At 39.3% G+C, this 27799-nt stretch overlaps 1 protein-coding gene across 2 annotated transcripts; it reads left to right on the top strand.

Annotated features, from left to right (window-relative positions):
- The first annotated feature begins 687 nt into the window (after positions 1-687).
- On the top strand, positions 688-27747 carry SEC16A (SEC16 homolog A, endoplasmic reticulum export factor). Of its 2 annotated transcripts, XM_059828704.1 has the most exons (31): positions 688-4497; positions 5073-5218; positions 8257-8342; positions 9304-9439; positions 10230-10428; positions 11578-11755; positions 12522-12664; positions 13436-13497; positions 13737-13875; positions 14128-14370; positions 14697-14794; positions 15509-15590; positions 15783-15900; positions 16147-16258; positions 16558-16663; positions 17136-17276; positions 17390-17503; positions 18177-18381; positions 18598-18846; positions 19554-19642; positions 20701-20748; positions 20932-21090; positions 21330-21407; positions 21654-21710; positions 22412-22523; positions 22860-23000; positions 23696-23796; positions 24117-24191; positions 24817-24876; positions 25778-25852; positions 26095-27747. In XM_059828704.1, the coding sequence occupies exons 1-31, from the start codon at positions 688-690 to the stop codon at positions 26161-26163; spliced, it is 7431 nt and encodes a 2476-aa protein (XP_059684687.1). In that variant the 3' UTR covers positions 26164-27747. The 2 variants fall into 2 exon arrangements, with proteins under 2 accessions (XP_059684687.1, XP_009807820.2); XM_009809518.2 differs by lacking the exon at positions 20701-20748.
- Positions 27748-27799: the final 52 nt, after the last annotated feature.

Genomic DNA, 27799 nt, shown 5'->3' on the forward strand with positions numbered 1-27799 from the left:
TTTGTTAAAACAAAAATGGACTGTGTTCTGTTGAGGGGAATAACATCTGATGAATTCTTTCTTGAGATGCTTGCTTCTCATCTTACCTGTAAAAAGGTTAATTCACATTGAGCAACAGTGCAACAGAGCTGAAGATCGTCTCTAACAGAATTAGATAGTAATTTCTCAGCTTTTTATAATTAAATTGACCTTGCCATAGTGCTTGCAGGTTCTGTTGTAGGCTGACTGCTGCTGTGTCTTGTCTATTATGCATAGTTCTGCTTAAAACAAATTTTGGGGAATTTAACAGTATAATATCATCGGTGCTTTAACAGTCTGAGACTTTAACATTTGCACAGGACTGAACTGTGTTTAATTACTCTTACTTGGAGCTATTTGTTAATACAGTTGTTAAATAAAGTGCATTGTTACCACACAGCATTGAAATTCACTAGTACTGGATGTGGATTTAGAAACACAATGTTATGTGTAAATTTCTTATGCATTCTGGAGAAAAGAGATATTTTCCACTTCAAGTTCTTTGAGTAATTTTGTTTCTAAAATAAAAATTGCTTAAGTGCTGCATGTATTGTGAGAAAGGAAACTGACTTGTCATCTGTTTTGCCTTAACAGGGTGGAAGAAGGACTCTGTCTACGGCATCCACTACTAGTTTGTCATCTAGCATCTGACCCTGCTAGAAGGCCATCATGCAGCAGCCTCCACAGACTGTTCCAGCAGGAGCGGCAGCTCCACCTCCTGCGGGCATTGCTCGGAACATGTACTGGAGAAACAGCTCACTTGGTAAACGAGCAAATGCAACAGCTGCCCCGGTGCAGCCTGTGACAGACCCTTTTGCGTTTGGCAGACAAACTCCACAGGGTTCCCCTTTAGAAAATCCATCCAAGGGCAATGCATTGGTTATGCAAAGTTCTTCCCCAGCAGTGTTTCCGCAGCCAGCCGTTATGCATACTTCATCATCACGTGCAGGGGACAATCCTCATGGACCGCATACGTCTTTATCAGCTCCTGTATCTCAACCAGGAATAAATACCAGTACGTTTTCTAATGTTCCGATTCCTTCACCGTCCCCAGGATATGTTGTAAATAGTACTACAGAAGTGCATCCAAACGCAGACCTTGGACTCCGTGGGCCTGCAGTACCATTACATTATAATGCAGGGGCAGCAGTTGAAAATTCTTTCAGTGTGCATCCTGGAATGGTGTCTGCGTCAAACAAACCTGGAGGTAGACAAGAAGTTAGTAGAGATCCAAATGACGTTCCTTCAGGACCCAATGCAACAGCACTCTTCCCTCCACCTCCTCAGCAGCCTATGTCTCAGTGGAGGCCTGTTCAAGGTAACCTGCAGTCTCCAGTTCGAAATTTTGTGCCCTATCCTGAACCGTCTTCTCAGATTGACGTTCATAACATTTCTCAGTCTTCTGTTAGCACTTCTCATCCTCCTCCACAGACAAATTTACAGCAGGGTCCTGTACACCAAGGTATTCCACAAAATATCATGCAAGCGCCTTTATCTGTTGGTTGTGAAAAGAGTGGGAAAAATGGGTCTGCAAATAGCAGTCATCACATGAACAGCATCCAGCCTGGAAATGTGTTTAGGCAGAACACAGAAATGACTAACGCTTGGTTAAGTCAACCATACCAGGAACAGTTTTACCCACAGCCACCATTGCAAGACTCTGGTTTTGTCATTCCCGCAGCTCAGGGAAATAATCCCAAAAACCAGTCTCCAGATATGTCTGAAACATCAAATAGACCTATTTCCACAGATCAAGATTCAGGAACTCTCTCCATGTTTTTCAAAGGGGATGAGGCAGAAAATGAAGAAATACTTTCATCTGAAAAAAATTGCATAGTGGAGAAAATGGAGTTTGATGCTTGTCAGCCAAATTCTGCATCCTTGTATCACCAACCAATGCATCCTCAGCGGGTTGCAACTAATGTTCTCTGTCAGGCACAGATTGGTACAGGTTCAGCTAATGAGATGGTACAAAAAGGAATGGATGTCCAGTACTTCCCTAAAATTGTAAGTCAGCAGGAGACACAGGCTGCTAAGCACTCTATGTTTGTTAGTGATGACAAGGCACGTATAGGTGACGTGTCTGGGAATGGTGGGCCGCAGTATGAAAATGTTGAGAACCTGGAGTGCATTCAGAATCAAGAAGTGCTGCCAAGTGAACCACAGCACATCAGTGCTTCATCCCCTGCTGCTGGTCCTGATCTGTACAGATATGGATCCTTTCCAGGTCAAATGCTTCCAAAGAATGCTCTTGTGAGCCATGCTGAAGGAGGACCAAATTTGGAGGCACCTGATTCATTACCTCACCCTGTCCGACCAGACAGTGTATCTTCAAACTATAGCAACATTAGCCATAGGAGCGCTTCTAGCTCAGCAAGACCTCAAGAGCAAGTCGGTACGTTTATTCAGCAAGAAAGTGGGAAGCCTGATGAAGAATCTTCTGCTGGCTTCTTTAAGCAGATTGACTCCTCTCCTTTGGGAGGTGATTCAAGTGAGCTAAACCTGGGCAAGAACTACCATGGTAATCTATCCCAGCCTCCAACTCCAAGTCCTCCTAAGCCTACAGGAGTATTTCAGACAAGTGCAAATAGTTCTTTTGAACCTGTGAGGTCCCATGGAGTTGGTATAAAACCTGCAGAGATTGACCAAGCAAAGATGGTGGTTGAATTAAGAGAGAACCACTCAAACCAAAAGAATATCAAGAAGAATACAGCTGTGCCAGCGGCATCCCCAGGCAATCTTGAACAGCCACCAGATAATCTGGAAACTATTTTCATGCCTCAGGTACACCCACTGCCTCTTGCAGTCACTGGTGAAGCTGGAAATACGTTGCACTCTGGACCTGTTATGGAAAACATACAATCAGTATCTGAGAGAAGGTCTTCAACAAGAGCTCAGGGAGCAGTTAAGAAGTGTGATAGCCCAGCAACAACTTTGTGGGCTCATAATGAGTTACCTAATTTTGGGGGAAACGTTCTTCTAGCTCCTGCTGCTCCTGCAGTGTATGTACCTGCCAAACAAACTGTAGAAGTCATTCAGCCACCAGAAGAAGGCCTGTCTAATCAGCAGCCAAGTAAACCAGGGACTATTGCTGTGCAGCTTTCCCAAGATGGAAACATATCTTCTGAAAATCTTGAGAATCCTCCCAAAATGGGAGAAGAGGAGGCACTTCAGTCTCAGGCAAGTTCTGGTTACGCAAGTTTGTTGTCTTCTCCACCTACAGAGTCTTTGCAAAATCAGCCTATCCTGATTGCTCAGCCTAATCAAAGCTATAACTTGGCTCAGCCAATTAATTTTTCTATTTCTCTATCTAATCAGCTAAGCAGCAATGAAAACAATCAGCCAATGAAGGACTCTGGGGTTGGGGACAAGCCTGCAATGGGTCCGCAAACTTCACATGCTGGTGGGATCATTTCTGGGGAGAACGTGCCATTACCTGTGATGCAAGCTGGATCTCTGTTGGTTAATGCACTTCCAAATACTAATCTGTTAAAACATAATTTATTACAAAGCCCTGTTAATTCCTCTGATACTGCTTCTAATCAGCCTGCAAACTTGCTTATGAAAACTCCGCTTAATTTGGCTCCAGAAGGGCAAAAGAATGTTAATATGGAAGGTTTTGTTCCTGAATTTGCTAGCAAGCCAGGGTCTAACTCATCCGTTTCTCCTGGGACAAATCTCCCCAGTGGAAGTGCAAGTGAACAGGTCCCCCCTGTTAATTCTGTAGTACAGGCTAATAATTCTGCAAATCATTCAATTAGCAAAGAAGCAGCTGCTGGAGTGCTTGACTTCACAGTATCACGGACGTTGGAGAAAAGCAGTGCAAGTAATTCTGTACAGGTGCATAATCAGTCACTTTCTGGTGGTCCAGTGTATCCTCAACAGTCGGCTGGTAGTGCTGCTCAGGTGGGTCCTGAGATGCATGACAAACAGCATTTCTATCAACAGGTGACAAAAGATGTACAGCATCAGGCTGTATCAGACAGAGCTATACAGGGAGCATTGCCATCTCAACCACAAATGCACGCAGCTCAAATGCAGCAACCAATATCTTCTGGGCAGTCCTCAGTTCCTTCAAACTACCAGATTGCTGCAGGGACTAAAGCCACGCAGGCATTGCAGCGGCATGAGAACCAGGTGCTGAGTAACCATCCTCAACCTGTGGGTCCCCAAGAGGCAAGTTCAGCACAGCTGACAACAAGGTACGATCAGACGAGTCCTGATAAGCAACCAGCGTCTGGACAGCCATCGGGTGCTCCAACTTCCACAGCCCCTTCTACCACCACCAGTCAGTCAGTCATGCCAAATGTGCAACAAGACCTGCAGCATCCATCCCTGCCTCAGACTCCTCAGGATGCCTTTGGTCCACCCCAGAACCCTTACTACTACTATAGACATCCTTACGATGCTTACCAGCCTCCATATCCGCCACCTTATCCTCCTGCAGACCCCAGAACAGCAGCTCATCTTTATTACATGGTAAATTTTATTTTTCCCTTCCTCCCCCTTCAGTATGTATTAGTAATTTATATCTTTGAATTATGCGTTTAAACAGTTATGTTATGATCAACATTCAGTATAGCATTCGTGTTAAGTATTTAATTGTAGTGAAAATCCAGATAGCAGTAACAAAACTTATATTGCAAAGATTATAAAAACTTACAGTAGTTGCTAATACCAATTCCAGTTGTCACCTGATAGCAATTTCTTTGTTTTTTTTGGCAAAGTTGGCAGTTATTACTGTCTTAGCTGCCCAGGTGCTCAAATTTGGTTCCCATCTGCTGCCTGAATTATTGACAGTTTGGCAGAGTGGCCAGCATAGTGGTTGAACTGCCTTTAGTCCAGATGTAATGTGGTTTTTTTTTTTGAAGTTTAGGATATTAATAGACTTGAATATAACTTGCCACAGCAGGTATCGAAAGCTATCCTGTAGTCTGTTGATCTGCATCTCTTCAGGTGTCACAGTTCTGGTGTGTATGGTGATTTGTTTGTTTTTAAAGGTTTATTCTTGGAGGTGGGACGCCTCTTAACTTACATGTCAATCTCTTTTTTAGGAGGATAGCTACGGACAGTATGACCCACGGTACAGACACTATGATAGCACCAGTACTGTTTATATGGAGCCTGGGAGCTATCGGTATTCTGAGCCTGAACGTCCTAGTTCCAGAGCTAGTCACTGCTCTGACAGGCCTTCTTCTAGGTATGCAATTCCTAAACTGAGTAAAGATCTGGTATACCCTGAAGCGGTGAGTATAATGGTGCCTGCTGAAGTTTTAGAGCATAAGCCGCAGTGAGGAAGTCGAAAAACTCATTGTGTGCTGCCATAGGAACGGCCAGTATCAAATGCCACATCTGAAAAGGATACAGTTCCGCAGTCTTTTCTGTTGCTAAAGCCTTATTACTCCTTTCATTCAGTTCTCTGGGTGGTGGTTGGTGTTTCTGCCAGGCAGGAAGTCACCACAATGGTCTCAGTGCTGAGGTTAGTTCTTTTTCACGTGTGCTGTGAAAGAGCAGTGTAGGCCATGGGTTTGTTAATCAATACTAGTTTAGTTTCTGGCTAGCACTTAGGCAGCGGCACCTAATTCTGTTAATATATGGCACTTTAGCACATTGGTCTGGGGTTTACCTTGCAAGCGTAGCAGTACTACTGATATATGGTGTTTCAGATGTTCAGAAGAGAGAAATGGTGAATCAAGTGAAAACATCCTGGTGCTGTGCCAGGTTAATTTGTCTGATTATTACCTCAACTGTGTGGATAAGCTTTCTCACAAAACTCCCAAACTGTGGTCCATGTAGCAAAGGTGCTATATGGGCATATACCCACTGACTTCACTATGAGTTTTGGTGCAGGTAGCACATAATTGAGGAAAACTTAAAGGCTTTGGTCTGCCTGACTATGGGAAAGAAAAAATTTGAGAGAGGGAAACAATGTGTTCAGATGCTACTTGCAAATATAAAATAAAAAGCAGAAATGAAATCTCTAGTATTTCTCAAGCAAGAAGCAGCACATTACCTTCCAGCGGTTACTGCTTTCTGATGATTATTGCTAAGTGATTTGTATGAACTTCAAATTCATGACAAAATGTTACTGTTGCATCATTGAGTGGGTGGGTTTGCAGGTTTCCAAGAGAGAACCCCAGTTTTCTGTCTGGCAGTGATGAAACCCTTTGTAGTATTTGTCTGTTGGTGGTGGTAGTTCACTCGTGGAGCAGTCTTCAAATTAAAAGCATAACAGTTTGCTTACCCCCTCCAGAAGATTATAGGAGGTGGCCTTGAGTACAAAACAATGGCTGTAGCTGCATGTGATAACTTTTGTCACAACTTTTGTCACCTTCTTAAGTGAATCTAAGTGCACTGTCAGATCTTGTAATGAGGTACTAACCTCTAGTAGCACTTCCCGGTGCGTACTCTTCTTATGTACTATTTTTATAAGAGGTTGAAATTCCTGTAGGTGGCATTGGGCAGATCAAACCCTGTTATGAGTAGCTTTGTCAGTGTTGATGTGTGATGTGACAGCGCAGTCGGATGTGGACTGTGGTATGGTACTGCAGGGCAGCAGAGCCAAAGAGTGGCAAAGTCAGTGTGATAGCGTGTCTGAAATTTGCCCTTAATGTACCAGTATTGATGGTGCAGCTTTTTAAACTCTGTTTGGGGAGGGAAATAACATCTTTCTGAAGGAGACTGAGAAGATTGGTTGGGTGGATAAACCTGATCTGATAAGATCAAATCTCCTCCTCTGCAGAGGTAGGTGCTGTGTTAGCAAACTTCCCACACGTTCCAGGGAGCAGCATCGCTTGACTTGCTTGGCCACTTTGGAGTTTGCACTATCAGTTGAATGATCAGTTGTAGAGGAGCATGAAAGTTCCCATCATTCCACATTGGCATTAAATATCTTTGTCCTGTGCGTATAGATATGTGTGTTTGTGAGTGTATACACATGAGCGTATACACACGTGTAGCTATAAACATACATGTATATACATATATGTGTACATACATATATGTAGACACACTACATTTTTCATCTAACATTCATCTTCTAGCTTTTTTCAGAAATTGTGGGATGATGTCCTAAAAATGGCATATAATGAAGGATCATGATTTTTCAAGTAATGGCCACATCCTTCTTTTTCCATCAAAAGTATTCTTATTGTCTTTTGTATATGCACTGACTCTTACTTTGATGTGTTGGTTTTAGTCAGGTTCTTGTTCTGTTCATTTGGACAATCAGTATTCTAACATGGGCTCTGTAAATGAGTATTTTCTTCTATTCAGTCCTTTTTGCTGAAATGAAAAACAAGCCTTTCCTACATGCTACTGTCCATCCAAGCCTATTGAGAAGGGTAATAACCTAGAAGATGCCTGGAATTAGTTGTGTGGTGATGTGCTGTGTTACAATTGCATCTCAATGCTATCTCATTTATTCACTGAAGTATTAAATGTAAGGGTGTGCTAACACTCAAAATATTGCTGCATCTACTGAAAAGCTGTGATTGAGAAACAGACTGGGTGCAGAATGAAAATAAAGTGTTGGGATTATGGTAGTGCTAACCCTACAATGTTAGTATTCTGTGGGCTTGCCAGCCACAGATTGGCATCAGCTCCAAGTCGAACAAGGTAATATAATACTGAGTTCTTTGACCAGGTACCCAAAGAAAGGTGTAGTGCATTCTGGTTTTGTTTCTTTTCTGATTCTATTTAACGCTGGTGACAGATGCGGCAAGGACAGCCCCGGAGGCTGAAACCCTCTGTTCAGAATTATCTATGAGAGTGCTAGTTCATGTCCTGACCCGTTTTTATGACCTTTTCTCCAGATTGTAGTCCTCTTTTCATCACTGTAAGATGTATAACAAAACACTGTTAAAGTTGAGGGAGCAATTACTTTATTATTTGAGAAGTTACTGACTTCTCTGTTGAGACAGTTCAAAGGATGTTAATTATAGCAGTAGTTTTTGTGATTGTCTGTAAGTAATTAAACTTATCACCAAAGCAGTTTTAAAAAAACACTAAATTATTGTATAGTAAGGGCTGTCAGCTTTTTATGGCACACAACAATTTAGTGATATATTGGTTTGTAAAGTCTTAATTTATGATTCCTTGATTTCCTGTAAGTGCATCGTTTTTAATATGAAACTCTACCTAATCAGTTGTGGCATATAGTTCTTTATATCTCCTCCTGACTTTAGAAGAGATTGAAGGAGGAATAATAATTTTTTATATCTGTGCGCTTTCTTTCAGGCAAGGGTATACTGATGATTATTACACAAAAAGTGGATGGAGTGATTATTATCCAGGCTATTACCCAAACTCGTATGATTATGGAGGTAAGGTGTCAAAATGAACTGAATTTTTCTATAGAAAATTAAATTGCAGGTTTAAACAAAAAATTATGGGGAAGAGGAACTTTAAGATCAGAGAATTATTATATTTTCCCATATTAATAAGACTGATATCCTTTCCACAGCCAGCAAGAACAAAGTTATACTTGCTGAAAATTGATCTTTGAGCCTACTTCAGTTCTTAATACCGTGCCATTCTTCCTGTAGGTTTTTATTCAGTAGAAGTAGTAAATAGAAAATTTTTTTTTTTCTCCTCACTACCAGCCTTCAATTTACCTTTCCATTGTGAAAGCACACCATTGTAAGTCTACAGAATAGTTTTCTTCAATAAGTTGTAAGCCTGTCATTCACTGGGGTGTATCCTTGGTGTGTAACCTGCAGGCAGACTTCTAAAGTAGATTTTAGGTGGGTGTAAACAGAAGTTGACTCATGACTACAATTTGGTTTTGTCCATAATTATGTGAATGCTCACAGAGACATACTGGCGTTGGCAATCTGAAGATCGTTACTTATATAGTGCCTGGGAGGATTTTAAGCAATATCTGTCCACATCCTGAGACATTCAGCATGACGCTCTGAAGACTGATCACAAAGATTCTGTTAATATTTCTTGAGTTATTATCATGTTATGATTGAGTTTTAAAGTTGTTAGAAAAGATCTATCTGTCTGATGGTAAACACTGTCCCTTCAAGAGTATCTAGCTAACTATAATAACCATGTTTCTCTGAAAGGTGTGAAATTGATTTTTTTATTTTAGTTGGTTTTTCGCTTATTTGGTTTTTTAAACTAAAAATGAGTGGATGTATTTGTGTAGCTTTAAGTACATTATTTTGGTTTTGCTATATGCTTAAGGACCAAATCAGCATGTAATTAAAGACAAAGGAGTAGAAAAAGGTTATAGGCAACAGCTTCCAATACCTAAATAATTTCTTTTTATTTCCAAAGATCCAAGTCGCTGGGAACGTTACTCATCAGCATACGACCCCAGATACAGAGATCCTAGAAGTTATGATCAGAGGTATTGGTATGATGCTGAACACAACCCTTATCAGAAGAGAGAAGCATATCCATATGGCAACAGGTTTGTCCATTCAATCCATGTTCTTTCAATGCTCGTTCCAGATCTAGGGCAGCATGGGCCCTAGGTACTGATGATGACCAGAGAATTAGTGTGTATGTCTGAGTGAAGGTGTAGAATGTGGTATTGGTTTCTTCAGGGCGGAGTCCCCCATAGTCAAATCTGTCACCAGAAAATTAAGTTACGGCAGTAAGTGTCAAGGCAAAGGCTGAGGCTTTGCTTGTGCACTAACAGAAGTACTACCTTATTTGCTGAAGATCTGCCCCAAAGCCTTCAAAATTTGTGAACTGTTGTGATAGTTGTATCAGGCATCAGAATTTCAGGGTATCATGCAACTTTGTAAGTAAAATCCTCTCAATATTCTCTAGGAACGCAGATGCATTCTGTAACAGACTATTAAAATGCAGTATTACACATTTCACAGATACATGTTTCTAGTCCTTTCTGTGGCTTTAACATAGGTCATTGAGGAAAAACAGATGAGCTGTCACGTCACTCTTAAGAAGAGGATTTAAGGCAGGAGGACTTGTTTTCAGATGAGGTGAATATTCTGTGGGTTTTCCTAGAACAGACTCTTGAGTATGGTGGTGTTGATCTTGAATATTCTGGGTCATCATCTTGAAGAAATGTCAGTTTGTTTAGTCTAATAAGAACCTCAATCTAGGAAATAATCTAAAAGCCCTTTCGAAGTTAGGTACAGTTTTCTTCTTGACAGGTATGCAGTGAAATCAGTTCCCTCAAGGATATGGGTGGTTATGTTCATTTTTGCTTTGTATGTTTCTTTGTTCTTCAGACATGACCGATATGAAGATAACTGGAGATACGATCCTCGTTTTACTGGAAGTTTTGATGATGAGTCTGAACCCCATAGAGATCCTTATGGTGATGAATTTGATAGACGCAGTGTCCACAGTGAACATTCTGGTCATAGTCTGCGTAGCTCCCGCAGTGTTCACAGTCACCAGAGCAGTTTCAGCTCTCGCTCTCAACAAGTGAGTTTCAGATGGTCACATGAAGTATTCTTTCAGCTGAGTTGGGCCTTTCTCTATGTTAGGGGTGGGTGAAACATTAGAAATATGGAAATATTTCTGCATTTAGCTTGGGGAGTATGTATTTTGAAAACTTTTATTCTGTAAGTTAAGGCTGTTTTGTAATATAGTTTTGAACTTAATATTTATCACAGTTGTCAAGAGAACTTTAACCAAAATCAGCACTCAGCTGTGCAAGTTGCCACACACACAGAAATGGAAAATTTCCTCTACTGAATCCATTTGCTGTTTGTGAGAACTTTGCCCTTACTGTGCTTGGCTGTAGTTGATAATGTGTCTGGCTTTCAGTGTTACATCGTTTTTCTCATCACAAGCATGAATGCTATTACTGAACTTGGGATCTGTTAAAAGACTAACTCCGTATTTGTATGATGCTATTTTGACTTTAAAAGCAAAAAACAAATCTAACTGATTACTTATCTACTTATACCATAAGTACAAATACCTGAAAAACGGAGAGAATACTTGGGTAATTTTTGAGGTACAGCCTTTGCTAGTGGAATCTGTCATTTTAGCTGTAGTCTCGTGTGTTGGTTCATCGTATTTCTTGGAAGTTTAGGTGGTTTTCCAGTCTGAACTCCAATTCATTTAGTAATACTGGAAGGTAGTATTGGACATCATTTAGGCATTAATCTTTAGGCACCTGAAGTCATTTAGACATTCATCAGGTTTAATCAGTTGAGATTTTCTGTCAAAGTGTTAACAGCAGAGGTGAACATTGATTCTGATCCGTAGTTACTGATACAGCAACACTTGAACCTGTAACTCATTCTATAATGTTATTCTTCACGCAAGCACATAGACATTCTGTCATGAGACAGCTGAACATACTTGGATGTGAACAGATCAAATGGTAGTAAAAACACTGAGGGAGAACATTAGGATGTATTAATTATCTTCTGTAGCGTATTGCTGCAGGAGTCTTGCAGGGTAGCTTTCTCAAATGCAGTGATACATTAGGCCTGGTTTATGAACAGGATAAAGAATCGAAGCCAGGGGTGAATGCGTACCATCTTGAGTCATGCTTGCAGTATTGCTTGCTTTGTGTAACTTCACGCTCTCTGCTAACAATTACTAATATGATCTATTTAGAGCCAGCTGTATAGAAGTAATCATGATCTAACGGCTAATACGTATGAAACTACTGCGCAGGCAGTATCGCTCCACACAGATTATCCATATGGCGGATATGCTGCTAACTTTGATGGACAACAGCCTTTTACAGATTATGGCTACCCGACTGAAACTGGATGGTCAGCTGTAGAACAAGGTATTGGCACCACTGGGGAAGGAGGAGGGAAGGCACTGTGCTTGTCTGCCAGTAGTAGTTTGCACTTCTGTTAGCATTTGTAGTGTATGAGATGCCTTTCATGTATTCATTGAGCCTGTTAACAGGAAATGCTGTTTTACAGTGTATGTACACGTGAACAAAGTTATGTTTCCTTTTCAGTGTAAGGATAACTTGCTTGCTGAAACCTGGCTATATCACAGAACAGTAGTAGCTAGGCAGTGTTTGCTATTAAATACTGCATAGTTCCACTGGTAAATGTCTTTTTAGATAGATTTTTAACTACACTGCTTGGGCTTCATGGGGAATGATTAAAGTTTAACTTAAACTTCAGATTTTTCCATAATTTTTTCTTACCCTTTTGGTGTGGAACAAAACACTGTATCTCTGGAAAAAGCTTTTCCAGAGTGTGTCAAAGTATATCATTAACTCTTCAAAGATATGTCATACTTGTATGGAGATCACAGAAATGTGTCTAAGACAAACAATCAAAGCCTCTGCATTGAAAAAATAAGTGGATTTTAAAGTTCTGTAGTCTAGTTTTGTTCTTATTTTTGCAAATCTTCAGAAGATCTTTGGGAATATAATGGAACTGATTAATTGCTGTTTATAAAGTTTGGCCAAATTGAATGGCAGGGTTTTCTCCGCTAGTACTGCAGGATTACTGAATGGGATAAATGCATCAGCAAGTTTACTTAGTTGCAAGTCAGGTTACATGTTCTTACTTTATCTTTTCTTCCCACTTCAGCACCTTTAAGGCCCTCAACGCCTGAGAAGTTTTCAGTGCCTCATATCTGTGCTAGGTTTGGTCCTGGGGGCTTCTTAATAAAAGTGCTGCCAAACCTGCCTTCAGAAGGACAGCCAGCTCTGGTTGAAATACACAGTATGGAGGTAAAGTTTAAAAGAAAAAAGGGAGGTGGTAGAATACAGGTCTTTCTTTTGGGAGTAGGGAACTTGGATCTATAGCTTCCTGACTTTGATATGTCAACACATGTATCTTTATACTTATCTGTTTGGGCTGTAATTGTTAAGTGAAACAGTAACTTTAAAAATTCTTTTCCTCTGAGAGATGATGTAGTCATGATCAGATCATCCAGTTTCTTATAATTTTGTTCAGGTAAAGTCCTTACATCCTAGAAGGGCTGGAGTTGTGTTGGTTTGTTTCTAATGTATTGCTGTTCGTAGAGACAATGTTGTCCTCATACATTCTCTGCAGGGCTAAGGACTGCTTGTCATCTAGATGGACTGGGGATTAAATATCATGGGTATATTTTCATTCTTCTTGTGTTGCTACAAAGAAATGCAATACTCAAGTCATGTAAAATATATGGAAGGACAGGCTTACATGGTGAGGGTAGAATTCATTGGTAAAACATTACCAGAAGGGAGTAGAATTGTACACAAGTACTAGAACAGCATCAGGAAAATTACTGAGAAGATTTGAGAAAGATTTTTATATTTTGCTACAGAATGACTGACTTCCATGTAAAGTAGATTGCATCATTTTTTATCCTCATGCAGGTTGCAAATCACCATATGTATTTTGTTTAAGAGCAATAGGCTTGATTACACTATAGGTTATGTTCAGATCTGGGGTTTCTATTGTTAAAGAGGAAAATTCATAAGAAATTCTTATAACTATGGTTTATATTTGTGTTTTAGACTATGTTACAACATTCTCCAGAGCAAGAAGAGATGAGAGCATTTCCTGGTCCTCTTGCTAAGTACGTTCTTACAGATTTCAGAAATAACTTTCACACATTCAGAATTCATTTCTTCATCAAACTTTCAATTGTCTGCAAATTACAGGATTTAAACTGACTTAAAATATTTGTGTTTTTTCACCTGCTTAAATAATACATGAGCTTTAAATTTGCTTCACATACTAATCACAATAATGATCCGAATGTTTACATTTATCTCATTAAAAACTTTTTTCTTCTTTCTTTTTTTTTTTTTTCAGGGATGACACCCATAAAGTGGATGTTATTAATTTTGCACAAAATAAAGCTACACAGTGCTTTAAGAATGAAAATTTAATTGACAAAGAATCTGCAAGTCTGCTTTGGGACTTTATTGTGCTGTTGTGCAGGCAGAATGGGGTATGTCTCACTGCTTGACTTTTTATCTGTCCTAAAATATTTTATACACAAAATGATATTTAGGTAAAAGACAGTAGTATGCGTATAGTGACTTATCTTGGACTAGTTCACAGATTGATGGAACAGCTAATCTGGTCACTTGTTCTCAGGTGCTCAGAGGTGCTAATATTCATACGTTATTGTTGAAGTGACAAACGAAGGCAATGTTGAAATAACGGATTTTTTATTTCTGTTTTTTCTCTGCATGTATAGACTGTGGTGGGAACAGACCTGGCTGAACTTTTGCTCCGAGATCATAAAACAGTGTGGCTTCCTGGGAAGTCCCCTAATGAGGCAAATTTGATTGATTTCACTAATGAGGCTTTGGAACAAGTGGAAGAGGAATCTGGTGAAGCCCAGCTCTCATTTCTCACTGATAGTCTTATAACCACAATTGACAGTCTTGAGAAAGAGACAGAGAGGTTCCGAGAGTTGCTGCTTTATGGCCGCAAGAAGGTGAATGCTTATACTGTTGTTCTAAATGCTGCATGTGTTTTATTTTGTTTACTTATTTTTCACAAATCTTAAAGCTGTATGAATCAGTTAAAATAATTTTTGCAACTTGCAATGCCTGTAATATTTCATGGCACTGTACTACACTGATACGGAAAAATGTTACGCCCTACAGTTTATAATATAAAACAAAATTATATTCATATGTTAGCGTTTGATGTAAACGAACATTTTTTCATTCAGTCACAAAGTACTACTGTAAAACAATAATTGTTTATCTGAGTAGTATGTTAAGCTATTCCCAGGAAACTAATTTCTGTATTAATTAGGATGCTTTGGAGTCTGCCATGAAGCATGGTTTGTGGGGTCATGCTCTGCTACTTGCCAGCAAAATGGACAGCAGAACACATGCAAGAGTTATGACCAGGTACTGTTTTGCTTGTTGATTGGTACAATATGACTACCTATTCTGCTAATGAGGTAGAGGCTTGGTGCTCAGAAATCTTAATGTCAAAATCATGAGTTATTCTTAGTAGCTCATGCAAGAATTATGCTTTAGTTTTACCTGTATATTCAGTTGTCATCTGTTACTTTTTATTCTGGGGCCTTCTGGCCATAAACTTAAACCTGAGAAGTTATTCTATGCCACTCATTCCGTTTAAGGGATATTTGAATAGTGTCATCTGTGGGCTTGCTTGACAGGTGCTGTTAGTCGGGCTTTGAAAAAACTGCAAAAGCCCAACTGTCAACTTTGTTAAAGCCAAGTAACTGTTGTATCCTTCATGCTCCTTCCCTGAAAGAAGCAGATGTGTTAGTGCATGCTTTGTCTGTAGACAGAAAGACTTTCTCTCAGCTTCCTGAGCTTGTGAAATCATGTTCTAAGTCTAGCCAGCTGGCATGGGGAGAATCCTGAGGTTTTTCCTAGCTTGGACTGACCTATGTCAGAGTGGCAGATCCAGTTAACGAGTAATGTTTTGCTTTTGAACATTATCCACTGGGCAATTGCTTATTCAGTGTAGTATTTTCAAACAGCATTTCCTTCTCTTAAACTAAGCTAGATTAACTGTCACTGAGTGTTCAAATACGCTTTAACTGCTTACCCCATGTTTGTGTTTTGTTTTTCTGTATAATGTCTCTGTAGATTTGCCAACAGTCTCCCAATTAATGACCCTCTGCAGACTGTTTATCAGCTCATGTCTGGAAGGATGCCAGCTGCATCCACGGTAAGATTCAAGTGTGAGCTGCAGTTGACGCTAAAGAGGTACTGCAGTGAGTAGTGTAGTTCATATCAGTAATCTTTCCACGTGCTTTTCCTAAATTGTCAGAGAAGTTGTTTTAGTCCTCTTTAGGTGGAAACACTTAACCTGTGCAGAGTTCCAGTCACTGATTTGATTAAGTAATTCTCCTAATTTTAGTGCTGTGGAGATGAGAAATGGGGAGACTGGAGGCCTCATCTAGCAATGGTGTTATCCAACTTGACCAATAATGTGGACTTGGAATCCAGGACCATCGCTACCATGGGAGACACTCTTGGTAACTCTTGGGGAATGAACCGGGTGATGACTGAAGAAAAAGCTTTCTGAATGCTTTAATTACTCAGCTTATTTTAAAAAAAAAAAACAAGCAATTGCTGTGTAAAATGTAAAGTGGAACAGTTTTATATGGTTGTGTCTCTATTGTGAAGGTATTTGAATGCAAAGCCAAAACAATACAGGACACTGAATTACAACGTGCTACTGAGAGGAAATATCCTTAGTTCTGTCGCTTGTTTCTCTACAGCTTCTAAAGGCCTGCTGGATGCTGCTCATTTTTGTTACCTTATGGCCCAAGTTGGTTTTGGAGTTTACACAAGGAAGACAACAAAGCTCGTCCTCATTGGATCAAACCATAGGTTTGGCTTTCCTTTTTTTATTATTTTTTTTTTATTTTAAAAACATGACTTTTTAGGTGGAAAAATTAAAGCTTAATGGCTTGAGACTTGAGTTGCACTGCTCCCCTTGTCATCACTAGCCACAGCTGGTTTTGAGATAACTATTTGATGCCCTGTCCCTGTTTGAGGAGTAGAAGTTATTGATATTGTGTGTCTCATAGAGCTATGTTTCTGACTTTATTTCTGATTGTCTTTATTTATTGTCAGCATATATGATTTCAATGTTAAATGATTTTTTTTCCTCTCCCATTCCCAAATAGCTTGCCATTTTTTAAGTTTGCCACCAATGAAGCCATTCAAAGAACAGAAGCCTATGAATATGCACAGTCACTAGGAACTCAGCCTGGCTGCTTGCCCAATTTCCAGGTGAAGAGCTGTTTCTTTTTTTATTTTTGGCAGGTTTTAGGCAAGGTTTTAATCTCTCATGTGCTCTGTTCAGCACAGCAAATATTTTATCCATTGTAAAATGAAATATTAGTGGATAACGTAGTGCAAGATAGCTTTTTTCCCCTGTTGTCACTCCTTTTCACATTTTTCACCTGTGCATTCTGAACTTCTGAATTCTAAATTTTGTTGTTATCGTAACTGTATTCCAAAAGAAAAATCCAGCAGAATGTGTTGGCACTAGCTGTAGAGAAATAATAACTTCCATTGGATACATTGGGTAGAAGAGGAGAATTGAATGCTTTTTCCCTCTTTTTCTTTTTTTTTCCTGCCTAATATAGATGTGATAATGGGATATCTGAGCTTTCAACTGAAATGACAGACAGCCTTTCATTTGATAATTCTAAGAATGTTCTGATCACTTTGTTTATTTTCACCTGCTTGCATTCCATAGGTTTTCAAATTCATCTATGCTTGCCGACTAGCTGAAATGGGACTTGCTGCTCAGGCTTTCCATTATTGTGAAGTGATTTCCAGAACTGTTCTTAAAGATCCACATTACTATTCACCTGTACTTATTGGCCAGCTAATCCAGGTAACATAAGGAAGAAAAGTATTTGTGGCTTCATATTGTAGGTGGTAAGCTGTGGCTAAAGTTGCCTTTTGTTGGCTGGTTAACTTAAACTTTACAATGATTCCTTTCTCTAGATGTCATCACAACTACGCCTGTTTGACCCACAGATAAAAGAAAAACCAGAACAAGAATCTTTTATTGAACCTTCATGGTTAGTAAGGCTTCGACATGTGGATGGACAGATCAAGGTACAGAATGTACTTTTCAGCATTAAGTATTCTCTTTTAAGGATTAGTGTAAATCCAATTTTTTAAATTATTTTGTTTTTACTGCTAATTACAGAAATATATGAAGTGACCTTATGATATATTCATGTCATAAAGTGCAAGTGTTATAATTTATGCCAAGTGGATTTACCACACTTAGTGCCCTAAGATTCAATACAGAATAGTCAAAGGATGGTCTACATTATGTAAGACAGGCTTTTCTTAGTACTGTAATGCAAGAATTGTGAGGCTCATTAAGTTGCAATAACTCCTGCGGTAAGCAGAGGATCTGCTTGCCAGAAAAAAAAGATTGTGTGTGAGTTAGTGTAGCTAGATTGTAACAGAGTGGAAATAATTACCATTTATTTAAAGAGATCTGTTAGAAATTTGATCCTTGAGCTAATTAATTAATTTACATGTAAAAAACAAAAACAAAACAAACCCCAAACAAACAAAAAAAACCCGCAAACAAACAAAAAACCTTTAAATGTTTGGGTCGAACTTGGCCTGCAAATGGCTGACAACTCGTTTTTTGACTAAACACTAAAAAAACCTGTGTACTGTTTTGACTCGTAAGATTTCCTTTGCTGTGTGTTCCCTTGGTTATGAACTTAATGTCTGGTATAGTTAATAAGATCTTGCTTTTTTTGTGCAGGAGGGTGCAATAGCTTATAATACAGACAGATCCACCCCACCACCATATGCATGTAGTACACCAAGCTCTGAATTAGACCATGCCAGTCAAAGTGATGGAGCAGGAGTTGGCCGTGACATGGGTCCAGGTGCTGAAAATGCATTGTTAGCATCCTTATTACCCAATATGGCTCAACAGATGCAAAGCGTGCAGCTGATGCCTTCAGGTTAGTGTTTCATATCCTTCTTTGTGACAGAGAGAAAATAAACGTTTCGGATTTCTTGTATAAGAAACGTCTTAAGAGGGTGGTAGAAACAGTGAGATTTCACTTCTGCATTGTATCATTTTATTCATAGGGTAAAAGGTTCACACCCTAGAATTTCTGTTTAGTTATAATGCTTAACTTCTTTTTTTTTTTTTTTTTTTTTTTTTTGTGCCACAGTACCTCAGGCTGTCCTTGATGGGTCAGCTGCTATGATTCCTCCTGGTGACCAGGAAGCTGTCCGAAATGTCCCTTTCTATTCAGTGGCTTCTCAGCCTGTTGGTCCAGGACCTGGCTTTGCACCTCCAGGATTTTCAAATCCGTATGGAACCGAACCATCACCACTGTATTTAGGGTCAGCACTACCACCAGGAGGGCCACCACAAGAAATTGAACCGCGGTCAGAAGAGCAGACAAACCTGGAAACAGGTCTGGGATCTTAGTAAACATCTTTCCTTCCTTATAAGGGGAATGAAGTATTTTGGGGAATAATGCAAAATATCTCAATATTAAGAAAATAGTAAGCTAAGTCTTTGGTAATGAAATTTAAAAATGCCATGTAATGGTACAGAAACGTCTCTGGAAAGTTAGAGTATTCATCCTGCTTATTGGGCTTAGTTTAAAAGAAAGGTCAGACTCAGCAGATTATGAATTAGACCCTAGCAGGAAATTTCCTGTATCACGGAATCACTGAGTGCACTGGGATTGGCAGTTCTGTTTGCAAGGTCTGTGGTTGGAGCATCGGGGATTTCTGCCGCTGGACGTCAGCTTCTAGGACCCTGATAAGTTTTGATTATGTGACAGCAGAACCTGACACATGTGAAGGCAGGCATGCACAAGTTTGGCAGAGCTGTGTTAGCGATGTGAAGAACCTTAAACTGCCCCATACTGATGGTTGCATTCCTCAGCCTTCTCTGACCTGTGTTTAGAACAAACGTAATACCCATGCAGGAGAAAAAAAAATGAATCACAGCAACTGCAGTTCACATTCTTCAAAAGAACAAGTTCTTTCTGGCACAAAATTCATAACTAGTGAAAACTTTTGCCTTAAAAGTGTTGTTGTGGTGTTTGGGGGCTTTTTTGAGGTTTCTGTTGTTGTGTTCCCCCCACTAACATTACCTAATTTGTTTTTTAAGGAATGCAGAGAATTGCCCCGGACACTCCTTCACAAAACTCTTTCCCTGAACAGAGAGAGGAGGATTTCTATGGCAGAATGGCTAGCATGGTATCTTTATTTCATACATCTCTTCAGCAAGCGTCAGCTGCATTGCAGATCTTTGCAAACACAAGAGTGTATTGGGGTTCCATCTTGTTCTTCAGCAAAACTTGAAGCTCAGTTTTTCTTCCCCACTATCCTTCCACTTCAGTGGAATAAATAATTAAGGACTAGTAGAAAAATTTTAGCCATAATTTTCTTCTCTAAAAAGAATTTTTTTGTTGTTTAAATGGGGGAAGGGGGATATCAGGCTGCTGTCTGAAGAGTTTGATTTATTTTTCTGTGCCCTGCTTTCCTCTCTGATCTCCCAGAATAATTTTTCATAGCTGGAAGAACTTGTAGCATACACCAGCAAGTGAGGCAAGCAGGGCCTAAAGAACAGTTCTGTGACTGAGTTTTTTAAAAGTGTATTATTGGCTACCACGTGGTCATGGCTGAAAATGTGGAAGGTGTTTATCAAAATGCCAACCCCCTTTTTTAAATATATAGTATTTTAACTGTTTAAATATCACTGAAGTTGGTATCTCCTTGGAAGTTAGTTTAGTCTCTGAAGTGACAATTGTTTGAAAGAATTAATATAAACATATTTAATAGGGATACATTTGGCAACTGATAAAGAATGGGAAGACTTTTTAACTAGAAGTTAACGATACTTATATAAGAAACAGCGATTTTTGTTTTGGTTTGGGTTTTTTTGTTGTTTTGTTTTCTTAATGCTTGAGTTGCTATTCAAACATTAGAAAAACAACTTCTTGTTGGAGGGGAAAAAAATGCAGCAACCACTCCCTGGTGCAGCATTTTTATCTTTCCTCTTGTGGGCTGGTTAGCCTGCACAGCAGTGCCCCGATTTAACTCTTTTTAATGGACCAGTTAATTGATAGTGCAATTACTTGGCCAGACTTCAGCTCTTTTTCTGCACCTCCTACATGTCAGAGGAGATAGAAGTACCCAAATAATCAGCTTGAGTATCTTGAATTGCATGGGAATTTTTTTGATAAAAAGTGAATGTTGTGTCAGATATTTAGCTGCTTGCTTATTAAGCATGTCCTGGCTTTATATCTAACCAGGCACCAGGACGAAGATCCAGATCTGCATCTCAGTCTTCAGCACATATGGTATGCCACGAGGAGGCTGTTGCTTTCACTAAATCTTCATTCATATTTATGTTTATTTTTATGTGCTTTTGTATCTCTTCCTATTATTAACTTTTCAAATAAGGAATTTGTTTAGCAAGATTAAATGTAATCCGACGCTGCAGCAGTGACAACTTTGTACTTTCCTGTATATTTGTAATATAGGGCTATGGGCGAAGATCACGAACAACTTCAGAGTCCTCTGCTCATTCTGTGGGACGAGAGAGATCCAACTCTGCAGCAAAACAGCCCTCTCCTCCTCCCTCTGTTCCTGTAGGGAAAGAGACTAAAAAAGAAATAAAAAAGGAGCCAGCGCCTAGAAAGGTAAACTGCCTAAGAAAGGTAGCTATAGCTAGAGGAGGTTTGTTAGTATATGTGGTAACTCCTGGTCTGGGGTACTGATTTAAGAGGTCCTGACTAAACTGTTTCTATTTATTAGGTGCAACTCTGGGCTCAGAGTTGAAGTCCCTAACAGAAAATTAATTGTGGCATGAATGTTTCTTTTAATCTACCTGTAAAGGCAGCGTTGAGAGAATTAACTGAATAAATGAATTTATTTTTAGACTGGTGCAAACTGGTTTCGCTGGCTGATGGGAAAAGGCAAGACTGAAGCTCACCTTCCAGATGACAAGAACAAATCAGTAAGGCCCCTAAATCACAAAAACCTTTACAGATTTTAATGTGTTCAAAATGTTTTCCTGGATGACAGATGAACATTGTTTTGACAAGTAAACAAATGTATGTAAAACTTTGAGGATTATGCTTATTTCAAGACTGGCTTTTTTAAAAAAAAAAAAAGTTAGTTTTGTGGTGGTTTGGTTGTTGGTTTGGTTTTTTTCCTTAACAGCTGTGTTTGAACTCCTAATCTTTGACTGATTTCCTTGTAGATTGTTTGGGATGAACAGAAACAACGCTGGGTTAACCTGGATGAACCAGAAGAAGAGGTAAAAACCTGAGGACTCATTATTTCTCCAAGTGGAAAACTGAAATCTGTACTGGCGCACAATTTTCTTTAATCTGTTATTGGCTCTTAAGAGTTGCCTTTTTCTGAATTTGGATTAAAATGTGCAACATTTTTTGAAACTGATAAACAGGTTACATGTTGTTACAGTCTGCATCCTTATGGAAGCATTTGTATCTTTAGTTACTGGTGTGGATCCAGTAATTGAGATTGAATTTACAAGGGAATTTACTCTAAACTTAGTCTGGTGTATCTTTTCATAGAGGTTGACATCACCTAGGCAACTGCTTGTTAATTGATTTGCTGCAAACAGAATATAGGGGAAAAAAGGTAGGAACAGTCTATAGTTTTGAAAATGTAATGCATTGTAAAGCAAAGAAAATCACACAACCTGTCCATCCTTGTCATTCAAGGATGTGTCTCAAAACACAAAGAAATGATAAGAACCACTGCTGTAAATGTTTCCTTTTAGGGTTGTAGAAATGCCACTTAACATTAATTATCAGATGGAAAATGGGGAATACTGGTCTGCACTAGAAGATATTTGTCTGTATACCCAATTCTATGTGCTCTGGAATAGGTCAGGAAAAGGAGGAGTCAGATGGATACTTGTTTTAAGACTCTCAGTCAGTGATGTGGTTGGATTTTTTTTTTTTTTTTTTTTTTTTTTTGTTCTCCCTACAGAGTAAGCCTCCGCCGCCACCTCCAACAGGATTTCCTAAAGTTCCTCAGACGGCTCCACCTGGATCTGGAGGCCCACCTAGTGCCCCTGTCAACATGTTCTCCAGAAGAGCAGGTAGCAGACAACATTGATGCTTGAAGTATGGAAGACTTAAGATTCTCTTGCATAAAATGTGAAGGCAGAGGTCTTGGCTTTTCTGGAGTTCTTTGGGAACAGTTGGCAACTCAGTGATATGATGGAGCCGTGGCTATTGCTGGCTTTGCTTGTGCCTAGCTTTTGCACTGTGATTGCTGTCACAACTGTATTGTGACTAGGGCAGTGTTGTTTGTATTCCTGGAGCACTATTTTCTGATTCTGAACGATGGTTTAGCTGGTAGACTGTTCAAAATAGACATAGGGCTGACTGACACAAGACTTAACTTCTGCCACTTCTGGATTTTTCTGTTTTAGCCGGAAGCAGAGCCCGTTACGTTGATGTCCTGAATCCAGGTGGTGGAACCAAGTCAAGTGGTGCTGTTCCTGCACCATCAGACCTATTTGCCCCCTTGGCACCAATGCCAATCCCTGCAAATGTATTTGTTCCAAACTCAGGTGTGTCATGAGTCGATAAAATTGTAAGGTGGTTGTATGGTTATTTACGGTTATATGGTCATCTGAATCACTTTTGCCAGTGTGTGGATTTGTGACCTTTAATGAACATTGAAGAATGTTCAATCTCACTAACTCCAATTTGTTTTGAAGCAGAATTAGTCTGGGAACTGCAGTAAAACAAATGGGTTAGTAAAGCCCAGCTCTGCGTGCTGCAAACAAAGGGGTTCTCTTTTTTGCTTTTTTTCCCCTTTTTTTTTCTTTTTACCCTGTTGCAGAGTGGCTAGGCCATTCAAATAGCAAAATTTGAACTGTGTAGTATTCCTATATTGCTCAGTATCTTGTGCTCACTTCTGACACCTGTTCCTAGTCCAGGATTGGTATTTGGGGAAAGGGGAAAGAAAGGGGGAGGTCTTACCTGCACACTTGCTTACCATCTTTTTTTTTTTTTTCTGCTTTCACTACATGCTGTGTTGCACCAAGGTTATCTGTATGACTTGTATGCATTTCCTGCTTTTGCAGACTTTTAACAAGACTGGGGCATCTAGAGACATTGACACTGTCCTCTTTAAATTACCTTTTTGCTGGGAGAAGATTGGTTTTGTAGAAATTCAGTTCTGCTGATGTCTCTGCTTCTTGTTCTGTGAAGTCAAATGTCCTGGTATGGTGTGTTTGGCTGAATCCCATTTCCTTTGTAGTTCCGGGGGAACCCCAGCCAATGGAAGGGAGTGGTGCAGCAGAGCACACACCAGCTGCAAATCAAACCAACACAGATCCTGCTGCAGCTGTTGAACCAGAGGTGGGTTAGAAAGGATGTCTTGTGTATATATAATTCAATCTCCTGATTAAAAAACCCTCATGACTGTGAATAGTAGTTTCATAGCCACGGTATGTACAAAGCATGTTGCTGTTGTACACAAACGTAATGCCTACATTTTAGTTAAAAACTGGAGAAAGGAAAAGCAAGTGAAAATGGAAGTGGAAGGCCCGTGAAAAGTGACCAAAGGGACTAAGAACATAGGAAGTAGCCATACACTGCATGTTTCACCTGGCTTGATGTGAAATGTGAAATAGTATCATGGTAACAAAGATTAACAAAAGCGCATTGTTTTTCTTTAGTATTTAAACCCTGCAGTCCTTCCTCCTGGATCTGGAATTCCTGTTTCTAACCCTGATGGCTCCCAATCAGGCGAGGTAAGGCTTGATTCAAAGTAGTTAGCTAATGACTTTTTCAGCATAGTTTACCCGTTAATTTGTAGTGGACTTAACGCAGGCCATCTAAAACAACAAGTAACTGATGCGGTTGCTGATGACTAGCCAAGATGGAATCATATGACTGCCTCCAAAATTGTACAGAAAAGACCTCTAAGCCCATACGAGAGAAGTTCAGCCTCCGTGTCCTACATTCTGTGGTGTGATCTCCTTTTTCTGTATAAGTAGACTTTTACAAGCCTTTTTTGGAGTAAGATGTCAGTAGCAGTTCGAGGATCTCTTCTTGCCTCCATGCATGCGTATAATTTCACTAATATTAGGTGCAAGACACAACAAGGAGAATAGTTTGCGATGTGCCAGGCAGAGTAACATTACCTGTGTTCCTACTAAATGTTTTCTATATCTACATAATTTTGTGCTTTAAGAAGTCCTTTTGATTTAAACTAACTTCTGGCTTTACATTTTTTTTTAACTTGAAGTTGGTTTAACCTTTGGCAGTGAGACTTTTGAAATTAAATAAAACAACTGAAAGCTTGGGGCAGTGACATGCATGACGACTTTTTTTATTTGTGTTTTTTTGTATTTGTGTGTTCTTGCTGTTTTGTAGCTTTCGCGCTCTAGTTCAATGAGTTCATTATCACGTGAAGTAAGCCAGCATTTTAATCAGGTACATGTGGCTGGCCATTCTCATTTATGTTAACTTATTTACTTTTCCCCTCTTTATTTTGCATTTGCTCAAATACTTACTAATGCTACTTTTAGTCATTTTCCCCTCTTCTCATTTCACAGAAATAACATTAAAAGTAACTAATGATGTAGTGTTCCTTTTAACACTCAAACAGGGTCTTCAAAGTTTTTTGTATTTATGAGAATGCATGTAATCCAGGCATGCTTTTTGTTTATGTTCATGTTCCTAAGAGATTCACTTAATTTTGATCAGCTCTTTCCTGGGATACCAAAGAAGTCAGCTGATTTTAAGCAAACAAAAAAACCAAACCCCAAACCATAAAACCTCCTAAAAAGACTCACACAAGCAAAACCTTGTCATTCTGCTGCTGCCAGTCTCAAATCAGTAATAACACTATTGCCGGTTTCATCTGCAAAAGCCCCTGTAGGAATTAAAGGAATGCTTCATCTCTGCTGTATGTTCCAGTACTGTGGGATCACCGTAAAGGGGTGACACACTCTTTCTGATATTTCTTAGTAAAGCAAAACTACACAAAATGTTTATTTTGGGACAAGTCTTAAGGTCTACTAACAAAAGCAGAAGGTACTAATTCAGTGAAGTCGCACCGGTGTCTTGTTTTGGTTTTGCATGCTTTGGATTTTCAGAGCTATTTACAGTTTATGCATGTGACATTGTTTTGCCAATTCCTACATTAAGCAAGTAATATTAAAGATATGAATGCAAACTGCACCAGCACTTTTTGCAGTTGTTACAATATGCTGCGCTGTCCATATTGTTGGCATTAGTACTGTGAATATTTGCTCTGTATGACTCAGCAAACTACATTTGAGAGGGAGTGAAGCTCTACAGTTGTCTAACTTCAGTATTCTCTACTTTCTAGCCTGCCACTGTACCACCTTCGGGGGGACCTTCAGCAGGAACAGTACCGTTCTACAATCCTTCTCAATTTGCACAAGTGAGTAAAGGCCTCATCTTCAGTTTGAACAAAACTATTGAACAAAACCATGATTTTATGTTTTACTAGCCTAATCTGGACCGTTGCATGCAGAGTGTTAAATGTGTGTGTAGACCAGTCTAGCACCTGTTTAAGTTAACAGGCTTCCATGCAAAACTTTATTGCCAACTTTTTGTATTTTGTTTCCAGTATGGCACTTTTACAGAACTTTTTTTTTTTTTATTCCTGTTCTCCTTTTTCAGTCTCCTGCAGCCACTGGAAGTTCAAGACTGGGAAGAATTGGACAGAGGAAGTATCCAACATTGAAGTAGAATACAATGGCTTTGTATTTGGAATTCTCACTTGTGTTCTGAGTATACAAAGAACTATTCAATCTTATGGCACGTGGTATCAGTACTAGCTGCAGTTGACATGACAGAAATTTAATGATGGGTGGTTTTTTCATGGGTCTCCCTACTTGCACCTCATCTACGCAAATCATTACCAAACATGAAATATATGTAACTTTTCCTTTTAAAAAAGCCTGGCTAGAAATAGCTTTGCTGTGATAAAGAATGATGCAAGGGAGGAAATAGTTGCTGTCTGTTACAAAAACTATTTGTAAATTGCATAGGCAATTTATTCCTTAAGTTTATTTTAAACCTACTAGTGTGACCTTGGAAGACATAGTTTCAGGGATTCCTTAATTTCTGAAGGATGCTCCCCTCCCGGCGGGGGAAAAACATGTCCACATTGTAACGTAACGCTCTGTGGCCTTAAGAGGACCATGCACAATCGTAATGCTTATCTAAGAGGGCTTGGTTTGTCCGCGTATGGAATCAGAGGTGTTCATCCGGGAAATGCCTCGCGCTGGTTTCTTTTTTGAAAGGGGGAGGGGGCCACAGCTCATCCAAATAAATTGACCTATATTGAATGAAAACTGTGACTGTAATCTAATACTAATTTGATTTGGATCTTACCTAGTATGTATGTAGTTTGTGGTTTAGACTACTTGTAAAGCAAATTGTATAGTCTGAAAGAAGCTCTCTGTATAATAGCCAATGCTGTACTATTTGACGAGTGAGTGTTCTTTTAAGTGCAATACGGTTACCTGCTTTCTCTCAAACTGCTGGCACTGTACAGTTAGGGTGGTAACAGCTAGAAAGTTGTTCAAGTTTTTTCCTCTTGAGTGCCAGAATCAGCATAATACTCTGTTCTTGAATTTCCATGACTAAAATAACCAAGGTCTTAAATAGCTAACAGATGAATTTCAAACATACTAAAAGTAGACGGATTAGACCTCTACCGATGGACTTTAAAATCTTTAGGTTTAATATAGGAAATCTTGAAAACCATGATATGCAACATTCATATTCACTGAAGAATCTGAATTATCTGCAAAGAGAAAAATAAACTTTAAATATTTATTAAATCATTAGGCCATATTTTATTTAGAACTTGCCACCAAACTATTTGATTTTACTTGAATTTCTGCCCATGAGTAGAAATAATGTGAATGTGAAATTGCCAGTGTCGGTCCCCAATTGTTTTTTTTTCTTTTCCTGAAGAACGCCACCTTTCTGAGATCTCGATAGCCTTACGTATGTCCAAAAAGGTTTGTACGTAGCCGAAGTAAAATGCTGTTTGGGGGGATTAGAAACCTTTGCATAATGGTCCATGCCCAGTTCCAGACGTGGTCAGCAGCAGTCAGTGTGGTTTACTTTTCTATAATTGAAACCTAGTCAGACACTTGGCTTTCCTCTAGTTGAGCCAGGCTGCTGATTATTTTCTCCTTTCAGTAGAGACTGCCAAACAACTTAATTCAAGAAGGCTTCCTCTGAGCTGGGAGCGGCTATCTTTCCTAAGTGTAAGATTTGACACTGTAAATTCTTAAATAAAATATTTTGCGCTCTGGAGCACTTTCACATTTTACTTCTTCCTGTGGTTATTGCTTTAGCAAGCTGGGTG

Source organism: Gavia stellata, chromosome 24, assembly GCF_030936135.1.
Source record: "Gavia stellata isolate bGavSte3 chromosome 24, bGavSte3.hap2, whole genome shotgun sequence".
Classification (NCBI taxonomy): domain Eukaryota; kingdom Metazoa; phylum Chordata; class Aves; order Gaviiformes; family Gaviidae; genus Gavia; species Gavia stellata.

What these genes read in the sequence shown, in the direction of transcription:
- SEC16A (XM_059828704.1), top strand. Translation starts at nt 688, where the DNA reads ATGCAGCAGCCTCCACAGACTGTTCCAGCAGGAGCGGCAGCTCCACCT. An exon ending in GCTGCTTGCCCAATTTCCAG is followed by an intron (nt 16,664 to 17,135) that starts GTGAAGAGCTGT and finishes TGCATTCCATAG; the next exon opens with GTTTTCAAATTCATCTATGC. An exon ending in TGGATGAACCAGAAGAAGAG is followed by an intron (nt 21,711 to 22,411) that starts GTAAAAACCTGA and finishes TTCTCCCTACAG; the next exon opens with AGTAAGCCTCCGCCGCCACC.